Source organism: Poeciliopsis prolifica, unplaced genomic scaffold (genome assembly GCF_027474105.1).
Source record: "Poeciliopsis prolifica strain line A6 unplaced genomic scaffold, Auburn_PproV2 SCAFFOLD028, whole genome shotgun sequence".
Lineage (NCBI taxonomy): Eukaryota > Metazoa > Chordata > Actinopteri > Cyprinodontiformes > Poeciliidae > Poeciliopsis > Poeciliopsis prolifica.
This window is the reverse complement of record NW_026562403.1, coordinates 4,214,190-4,224,372: the sequence shown is the minus strand read 5'-3', so window position 1 is coordinate 4,224,372 and position 10,183 is coordinate 4,214,190. Positions and strand designations below refer to the sequence as shown.

Below are 10,183 nucleotides of genomic sequence, written 5' to 3'. Positions count from 1 at the left end.
TACGTATAATGTAATTACACGCATAATATCTGTGGGCTACCATGCCTCTCGTTCACTGACTGCTAAATATATGACTTATAAAGATCATCTGAGACAGCTTTTACTTTTTCTACATCTGCTGACAACCTCATCAGGTGATACCACTGAAATGTATGGTATGTAAAACATAACATAAAAAAATAAATAAAAAAAACAATGACATGTTAACAATTTATTTAAGTTTCAGGCAACATTTTGTGTTATAAAAGACACATAAAAACAGTAACAGCGGCAAAGCTAAACTAAAATGCAATATAGTCTTAGAGTAAAAGTGTGGCAATAGTCATGTGAACAATCTGCTTTATAGGGTTAAAGCTGCGCATGCTTTGAATTTAGGATTTTGCTTTTCAACAGTTACTTGTTTCAAAGTGCTAATGATTTGCATTTAAAATGTTGTGTTACTTTATTTCTGTTTAAATCTATAATGGAAAAACTCAGAAAACATCATGGCCATTGACATGTGTCATGATTTCTGATGCCTCTGACACTGCACCATTCACAAAGATGTCATGTACAATGCATATTATTTTATTTCCTATTCATTGTATTTAGGGTTATATAAAGGCACAAACATGCACTGTGAAAATAGTAAGGGGCTGTTAGCAGGTGTGTCTGTGGAAGTTTGCATGGGGTTATTAAACACTGTGTGCTGAAACATCTGGTCATCTGAATCCTGGCTGTATAACACCTGTAAAGACAGCTGTTCATGCTGGTCTGTGTGACTTGGAGTTGGGCTGAAAGCTCCTGGTGTGTGGTGAATATATGCTTGACTGAGGGCCAGGCCGAGGATCTCTGTTTTTTCTTTGTAGAAGCGCAGCTCTATGCCTCGACGTCGCGCCAACACCAACTCTCTCTGCGCCATTTGCAGCTGCGCTGCCAGAAGTCCAGGTGACTTCTGCTCCCGCCCAAGCCAATCCAGAGCCATGCTGCTCCGCATGCTCTCGTCCAGCCCTCGCTGGGAATAGTAGGTAATCACACTCTGGGACAAAAGAAAGAAAATATGCAGTTACGACCATGGATTAGCAGATAAAGCATCAAAACTCATAACAACATAACATTTGTTATGATTTGCATGAAACAATAATTTTATGATTTGCAGCGTGATAGGATTTTCACCTGTCGAGAGCACTGCTTTTCCCTCAGAGCCTTCAATGTCCCGTTCCAGTGCAACAACTGGAACACTGTCATCATCTCCTGAAAAAAGATGAGAAAGAGTGTGAGAAATCATTTTTAACAAAGTAAACTTCCAAATCAATGCTTTTAAAGCTCTATTGTAAAAATAATAAACGTTTTTTACATTTTGGAAGTTTAAAATCACAGACTTAAAGGCAATTCATTTGGATTTGAAGTGATAAACCAGATAAACATACGGTGTAGCAGAAGGAAAATGGAACATGGTTTTAAACAGTTTTTACACACAAAAAAATCTAAAAAGATCATTTCAAATCAGCAGTATAGTGATACTTCTAGATAAAATCCAGTGTAACCAATTACCTCCAGAAGCCATTTGATCACTGATTAGAGTCACAGTATAAAAGCAACAGTTTTGTTTTTTTTATTATTATTTTTAGAGAACACTCATGAACTAACAGCATCATGAAGAACAAGGAACACAACAAACAGGTCAGGGAAAAAGTTGTGGAGAAGTTTAAAGCAGGATTAGTTTATAAATCGTTATTCTCACAGAGTGAGGAAGGGCAGCAATCCAGAGCTCAGGAAATCTGGCCTTTATTAAACTTTGGCAAGAAGGAAGCCGTTTTCCAAGAAAAATATGTTTACCTTGTATCGTCACAAGACATGCAAGGGACAAAGCAAACATGTGGAAGAAAAACAAAATGTATCTCTCTGACCTCAGTGCAAAGTGTTATTTGTCGAGGGAGCGCCGCACATCATCCTGAAAACGTTACTTTGACAATGTTGATACAGCACCGGTTTGACCATGACATGTAAAACAGCACCTGGCCGAACAGCTGCCATACATTAGCAGCATTAACATTCATGTTAAACCTCGAGTCTGTACATTGACATACAGATTTAATGAGACACACATGGGAGACATTAGATGTAACTTGTATGATATTGAAGCCTGGTGTTTTTTTATGGCAGTACACGCAAATATGCGACTCATCTTGCACCAACCAGCTTCTACTTGACATTGTCAGCCCGACTGCATGTCAGCGTGCAATCATGTGGATGCAATGATGACAATAATGAACCCATTTCCTTTGCCTATTATCCCCCTTGTCTGCAGATGTGATATTTACTCAGAGGTAGAAATATGAGGTGTTTAATGCCTCAGTTCAGCTGCCAGGGTCAATGAGGGCAGACTAATATTCCTACTAAAAACAAACTGGTTGTAATGATGAAGCTAGAAGGTGAAAATAACACCACGAGTTGAGCTACAAGGTTAAAATTAGGCCCAAAATATAACATTAAATAGTTACAATGTCTTTGGAAAGTTTTCAGAATTGATAAAACAGTCACTGGTTGAGTCACTAGAGCACCGTTACAGCGACAAGGTGCAAATATGTTTTGTGCCATAGTTTTCTTATTTTCACATCAATCACCTGACACTTTATGATTTCGAAGCACAGATTAAAAAATATAATTTTTGCAGAATGGTTTGTCGTTGTACCTGGAACTCCAGCATGGTCCGTCCCATGTAGGACTGAAGCAGAAAACTGTAGGTTCCTATGCTGGTGCTTGAGTCACACGAATCCTCCACAGGAACCTTTGCTCAGAGACATCAGGGCAGGTCAATGTTTATCAGGTGAAGTTAAACCGAAGGGATCTGGAAGCAGCAAATACTCACAGCGCTTTCTGTGGCGGCTTGATTCAGACTGTGAGTGATGAACTCAGCGGTGATGCGTCGACACGGCAACTCGTTCACCAGCGAGTTCATTAGAGCCACACGAGCCGCGTCCCTGCGAGCCTCTGCTTGGGTGTCACACACCTGAGGAGGCAAGAAAAGGCCTGAGATGTTAAAAAAAAAAAAGGTGCAATTTATGATGTTAAGGAGAAAATAAAACAAGTCACTTCAAGGTGATGTTTGAAAGAGATCTTATCTTACACTTTGACATTGTGGGATCAGATCTTAAATCACTGTTAAGATTATTAGAATATTACAGGCACTCAAGCACAACCATTAAGAAGACCTCCCCTAAGGTGGAGGCTGCTGGCTGGATCACAATACGCCCACTGCAAAGCAGAGCGAGAGCTGATCAGCAAAACAATCCAGTAAAAGATTTAATTTCTCCTTGCTTTTCAGGGAACCACATTTTCTTGTTAAAAAAAAAAAGACAGTCGCTTAGAGGCCTGGTAATGGATTTTCAGTCTTTTTATTTATTTTTGTCTGCTTTTTCGCTCAATTTCTGCGTTTGCTTATGATGATAAGATTTTTGAGCAGCATGCTTGATGAAGTGGATTACAAAATAAAAGGTGCCAAGCTAAGGAAGCTGCCTATGGCAGATAAATCACATCTGAAAGTTACATCTTTCATAAATACAAAACAAATCCTGAAACAGGATTCATTATTCCTCAGTTGATTGCTCACCTTGTTGATGTTAAAATACTTTTTTCTGTACTGAACTGACTTGTTCATGGCTCTTTTGTTGGTCTATGGTTTAGTCAATAAAGCAACAAGAAGAGTCAATCAAATTTCTATTAAAAATATATAGCTAAAAAGGAATGATATAATAAAATAAGAACAAAAATTGATTGCAAAAATAGTTTTGAAATATCTTATGTAGGCTTTTGGGCAATTTGGTGTTATTCTCTGCACACTAATTTATTATATTTTAATCATTTTCAGTCTCTTTTTCATGAAATAGAAAAGGTCAGGATTGTCTCAATAGAATGTAAATAAAGTATTTTAAAACATGTGACAAATCTCATTGCTAACAGTTTTAACTTTGATAACCATTTCTATTACAATTCACACTTTTTCCAGTTTAAGCAAAATAATCAAAACATGAACATCCCTGAAAACGATAACTATTCAGATGTAGTATTTGGCCGATATGGGTCTTTTTGCAATTAAACTCTTTAAAAGTTAAGATATTTTTGCTTAAGAGAGCAGCAGGAATGACATCACCTTGTAGTTGCCAAAGCAGCTTCCTCCCGGCAGAGTGACGTAGCAGACGTAGGGGGGAGCAGGCGGAGGTGCTGACTCGTACAGCAGCAGACTGTCTGTGTGGCTGCCAGGCTTCCCACAAAACTTGTCCGACTCAGAGGAGTCGTTACACTGAGCTGTCTGCTTCTGCTCCCAAAAGCTATGCAGGATGCCCACCACATTAACTGCACACAGACGGGTGACAAAATGTTAAAACATTCATGAAGCAACTCAGTAAAATCTTGCATTAGTCTGGAGTATTGGATTTAGCGAAATTACATTTTTTAAAATCCTTTAACAATGCCCAGAACACTTAATCCAAATTTATAAAAGACTCTGTATATAATATGGCAGCATTCCTGAGTATGTTTATGTAAGCAGAAACCTACACTCTGACATTTCACCCAGATCAGCTTATTCTGACCCATTCAAAGGTTTTAGTTTTCCAGCATCCTTTCTTTTGTGACTATAGAACAATTTGCAACAGAAATTCAAAACCCAATGAGTCTGTTTCATCTAAAGTGAGATCAATTTTACACAAATAATCTGAAGTAGTAGCTGTAAAAACTAACTTTTCCCTTCGACTAAACGTTACTCACAGTCTTTGGGGCAGTCGTCAGTTTCACTCTGTGAGAGGTACGAGATGATGCTTTCCTCCAGTTGCATGTAGCTCATCTTCATCCGAAGTTTAGTTCTGCTGCTGCCTCAAGAACATTCAGTCATGTTTTAACTGGTCCATGAAAAGTGAAAACTAGCACTAGTCATTGACATCTCTGCGTCTAAGTGATAATACATGGAGAAGGTGGAATTTAAAAGGAGTTTTCACTTCTCAAACTTCATCCTCTTCTCCAGTGTGAACATCTCACCAGGATTCCTCTTTTTTGAAGCAGACCACCTTTTGTCACTCTCTGCACCAATTAGCTCAGAGGGCCCCTCAGCATATTGACCCAGAGGTTCAGGGCAGGAATGCCGAGCCCCTCCCCTCTGGGCTGTGCAGCTGGCTAATCCCTGAACAGAGCTGCAAGCTTTGCCAAGGAATCACTGAACTATTCTCAGAGAGGAAAAAAAAACATTACAGATTCAGTAGATTTACTTATTTTGGTCGAGGAACAAGCTGGCATCAAAGGGACAAATGTGCATTCATCAGTATCTAAGACGAGAGGGGGCTGGGACATTTTTGACTTCGCACTCAAATCTGAACCCGCTGAGTTGGGAGGCTGAGCTCCATTCATCCCCTTCAATATGAATGGCTTTTGTTCAACTGTGAATTCACCCCCTTTATAAGAGCTGCTTACACATAAATTAGCCAAATTCTGACAAAAAGCAGTTTCTTAGCTACCAAGTCTTACTTCTTCCATCAGAGTAACTCAACAGGTTTCATGTATAGCAGGTGTAGTAACTGCATCTTGTTTCTATTGAAGGATCCGTTTGAAATTGAAATGCCCTTTTTTGAAACTACAATCAGCTATTTTATCAATAAATCACTTCACAACCATTCAGTCTGTTGCAGCCATTTTGAAGACCTACTTAGGGATGTAGATAAACTGTTTGAAAGTTTCAATTTTATAAAACTAACAATATGTTGACATCACTCCATAATTTAGTTACATTAGATCTGTTAAAAAAAAAAGATATTTACAATTGAATGAACTTAAAGTAAAAATTAGCTTAAGAAGAAAAAGGATCTGTTTTGAGATATATTTTTATTATGTAATTACTCTTTGAACAGTATTCATTGTATGAAACAATTTTAAATCACTGTGCAGAGACTCTTCTGGTGTCCTTGTTTTCATCATTGATGATAAATGTTCAGTTCTTCAGCTGAAGGAGCGGAAGATCCGAAAATATATATACATACATGTAGACATAAATTACATTTGCTGGTTAATCCAGGCCTGCAATTGCATGCTATCCCCAGAAGGAGGCACTCTCCATGCTGGACTTGATGTTATTTTGGTTATCCCTTCTAGATTTGGTGACCAGGTTAGCCTCGCCTTTCTGCAGACGTCTCCTCTGTGCTGCCTTCTGCTGCTTGGTGAGTTGCCGCCTCACTTTCTGACGCACAACCTCCTGCAGTACAAACAACATCAGCAGGTTATTGTCTTAAGGGAGTCACAATGTGTATCAACAAGCAATGTTATTTTAAAAAATGAAAAATGATGTGGAGACTCTGAAGCAAAGCTGGCAAGACACAACAAAATTTCCCCAAAACTGATGTTACAATTAATCAGGCAACAAAGTTTCTTGTGCTACTAGCAGAAAGAGTTTTTGTATCTATATTGATATGAAACCTGCAGGGTCTTTACTTACTGGAGGAATAGTAGAGCAGCTCCCTATGCTTCCCATAGTGGCTTCACTGTCGGTTCTCCTTCTTCTGTGTTCTGCAATTTGTTGAAGACTGTCCGAGTCTCTGAAAACAAACAAACAAAAAAAGGTTTACAGGGAATGCATGGACTGCGTGCAATTCCAATTGTTTTCTTTAAACTCAGGATTTCCTCAAGTGGTTCTTACCAGATTAGGGCCTTAACGAAGGCTTTTTAAATGATCAGTCAGTATTGGAGACCCTGACGCTGCTGATTTGGTCAGCATGTGCCTGAGCTTACCTGAACGGTTTGAACTCTTTGTTGGAGGCAGACAGTTCAGCCAGCTCTGGACATTCATCTTCAGCTTCCTTCAGCTCTTCCTCAAACTCTCCTCCTCTTTCCTCGTGGCCTCCAGGTGTGGGCATCACCTCTGGAACATCTTCTGATTCATCACTGCTTTCCTCTTTCTGATCTTGTGTCACTGCAGGCGTTTCGCTGACTTTCAATCCCTCCAGTTCCAGCATTGCATGTTTATATTCATCGACGTCAAAGCCCTCTTCCACCTTTTCCGCCTCCTCATCTGATGCCTCTTCTTCATCATCCTCCACCTCGTCATCTTCGGGTCCAGCAGGATGTAGTAATTCAGCATTAGTTTCCAAATCTTTGGTAAAGCCGCTGGCTGACACTTCAATATCCAGAGAACAGGACCGCCTTAGGGAACAAGCAAAGTTCTGATAAGAACAACTTTCTACCCATGACTCAGCGCAGAAAACTCACATGAACTCATGTTAGCAAGGCCAATTTAGTTTTAGCTTATTTTTGGTGTGTAAATCATTATAAAACATACAACTGCAATACATTTTTAAGAGAATTGGATGCGATGTTTATGTTTATTGAGGATTTTTTTCTAATGAACACAGATTAAATCAAATTCATATAAAAACTCAAACTAACATTAAGTTTTAAAAATGATTTTCAGGTATTTGAGGTGTGTAATGTTAGTTTGTGTTATGCATCTCAAACCAGCTTTTATATGTGTTTAGAATCATTGTCCTATTTGAAAAAATAGCGCCTGAATTAAATCACCTGACCCAAACTGTCTCCCTCAGTTGAAAGGAAACTGGTTAAAATGTAAAAACAAAGAACTGAATACAGTTGGACAGATACATTGGAAAATATACTGTGGAGCTCTTCTTATTTTGACACAAAGTGTACATGTTCTGTGAATCCTTCATATAAAGAATGTTAAACATTTTAGCTCATGAAATATCAAAAGGTACCTGATATCTTTGAAAGTTGGAAAGAGCTCGCTTTCGTAGTTATATCGCTTTGCAAAGAAATCTTTGATGCATTTAACGTCACGGTCGAAGTACCTGTAAAACAAAGTTGGAGATGTGAGCAAAGTCTTTTCTTATGATTTTTTTTGTTTTTTTTGTAAGTCTTCAGGAACAGATATGCACCATTCAGCATTAGGATGAGACGTAGACACCATCTGTGGGAAGTCAATCATTGTTATGTGGTCCTGGTTGTCCAGCATGAGGTTGAACTCATTGAAGTCTCCGTGAATCAGGCCGTGATTGGCCAGCTTCACAATAAGCTCCATGAACTCGCTGTACAGCGCTGACGGGTCCTGCAGCTCATGCACCTGACACCTGCAAAAGTGGGAAATACACTCAAATTATGAGAGGAGAAGACATTCGAAGCGTATCACTATTACTGCAGTATGCAGACAAATATGGAGGCTGGCCAGCTTACGCACAGAGGATATCCATTAATGAGTTCCATCACTACGGCATGTCTATTGTAATCCACAGGTTTGGGAACAGGAAAGCCTCTGTCATACAGAGCCTGGAAATGCAGGGAGTAATAATTTAAACTACAACTTTATTACATTTTCATTTTGTCAGCTCCATCTGACCTAAATGCACTGATTCAGTTCATTACCTTCATGTAGGCGAACTCCTTCATGGCAGAGAGGCGCGAGAGGTAAAGCCAGGACATATTCCTCCTGTGTTTGTGGTAATCCCTTTTGTTTTTTAGGTTTCTGAAGGAGGTGCGACCCAGCCTGTGCAGTTTCAGAGCGTACTGCTCCCCATTTGGACTCGCTACAATGTAAATATCTACACAGAGTAAAAATTAACAAGAGAAAAGAAGATTCTCAATTATTTGGAACAAAAGTTAAGTTTTTTTTGTCTTTTTTTTACATTATTTTGAATTTGTAGACAATGCATTACAAAACACTTCTCACAAAAACACAGATTCTGTTAGATTTTTATTTCCAGCATAAGTTTTGAGATTTCAAACATAGTAATAGTTTAAACAGTACTACAAAAAAAAAGCATAAGTTGTGTAACTGAATTCCACAAAACCACTTCAGCTAAACCTAATTTATGGCAAAAGGCAATTTTCTCTCACCTGACTCTTTGCCCACACCCATCTGGTTACCAACCGACAGAATCACTTCTCTGGCGCACAATGTTTTTAAAGCCAAGTAGTCGTATCCTCCATAGTTCAACCTGTAGCCCTGCACAGCTACAACCGATGCAGAATGGAGATCAGAATAAATGACTCAGAAGTAAACATTAGCACCACTATAAGTGAGACAGAAACCCAAGCTCTTACTTTTGGAGTGTTCATACACCACAAGTTTGTGCTTTACGAGTTCTCTGAGGATCTTGTTGCAGCCGCCATGTTTAAGGCTGGCAATAGATGACAGAAGACTCACTGGAACAATTTCATGGTTCTTCATCCCCATCTCAACCTGTGAAGGAAACACAAGGTTACACTTTGAGTGGGCAAGCATGATGGCTGCAAAGAACCGACTACTATTTAGGGAACATTCTCCTTCTACCAGGCTACATATGCCAATTTAATTCTCACCATTACTTATTCTTTAGCTGAATAAGATGTTTACAGCAGTTATAAAGTCTTGATTATTTTTAGAATTGTGAAAACAATATGTATTATACAGATTATTTGTGTAGTTTATGTTCACAATATTTAATTTTGAGCAATAACTTATTGAAAAAACAGAAGACTGCACAAATTCAAGGATTTTTCAAAGCAAATAATTGAATTGAAGCTAAAATGTACTTTTTGTCGATGTGACACATAACGTTATTGTCTTTAACAATTTGAGATTCTGGAGGCTGATCAGTCTATCAATCTATTTCCCTCTTTGTTTCAAAGTGCAATACTTTGAAATGGGGTACTTTCAGGGAGGAGAAACTTCAGAGGTTATTGTCGTCTCTAAAGATAATCTCTCCTCTTAATCTTGTTTCCTAAGCGCGTAAAATTAGAAAATAAATCAGTTCGACTTTAACCGAGTCATTTGCCGTGGCGACATTTGTAACAGTGTCGTTAATGTAACATTAACTTACCATACGACAGATATCCTAACAAACGAAGCTAAGCTAACTCATGCTAACTCTTTTAAAACCAAGCGCTAATATTGTTACTTACCGCGGTGAGGACTCTGAAGTCATCTCGAGATAAATACCTCAGTATTATAACATTGAGCTTCCCCATATTACAGTTAGTGAGTTGAACAGAATGATACTATAAACAGGTTTTCCACTACCAGTACAGAGCACAGTTTTAGTAAACACATGTGCAAGGCGGACGCTCTTCTTCTTCTGCAGCGTCAACCAGCTAATGAATGCATTACGCCACCTACTGGACTGGAGTCTTAATGGTCCAGCGCGTGGAACGCAACGAAATAATTGGTTAG

The 10,183-nt window shown here is 38.8% G+C and overlaps 2 protein-coding genes across 2 annotated transcripts; both read right to left on the bottom strand.

The window, feature by feature from the left end:
• Positions 1 to 198: 198 nt before the first annotated feature.
• On the bottom strand, positions 199 to 4,996 carry LOC129372081 (protein limb expression 1-like). Its single transcript, XM_055049098.1, has 6 exons — positions 4,750 to 4,996; positions 4,133 to 4,335; positions 2,852 to 2,992; positions 2,675 to 2,770; positions 1,156 to 1,233; positions 199 to 1,018 (listed from the first exon to the last, which is right to left on the bottom strand). Exons 1-6 carry the CDS (start codon positions 4,829 to 4,831, stop codon positions 575 to 577), a joined length of 1,044 nt encoding a protein of 347 aa, XP_054905073.1. The 5' UTR covers positions 4,832 to 4,996; the 3' UTR covers positions 199 to 574.
• An 847-nt stretch (positions 4,997 to 5,843) lies between these two features.
• On the bottom strand, positions 5,844 to 10,075 carry riok2 (RIO kinase 2 (yeast)). The gene is made up of 10 exons (XM_055049035.1): positions 9,916 to 10,075; positions 9,076 to 9,214; positions 8,869 to 8,985; positions 8,398 to 8,573; positions 8,213 to 8,301; positions 7,914 to 8,105; positions 7,734 to 7,826; positions 6,754 to 7,164; positions 6,461 to 6,560; positions 5,844 to 6,220 (listed from the first exon to the last, which is right to left on the bottom strand). The coding sequence occupies exons 1-10, from the start codon at positions 9,979 to 9,981 to the stop codon at positions 6,059 to 6,061; spliced, it is 1,545 nt and encodes a 514-aa protein (XP_054905010.1). The 5' UTR covers positions 9,982 to 10,075; the 3' UTR covers positions 5,844 to 6,058.
• Positions 10,076 to 10,183: the final 108 nt, after the last annotated feature.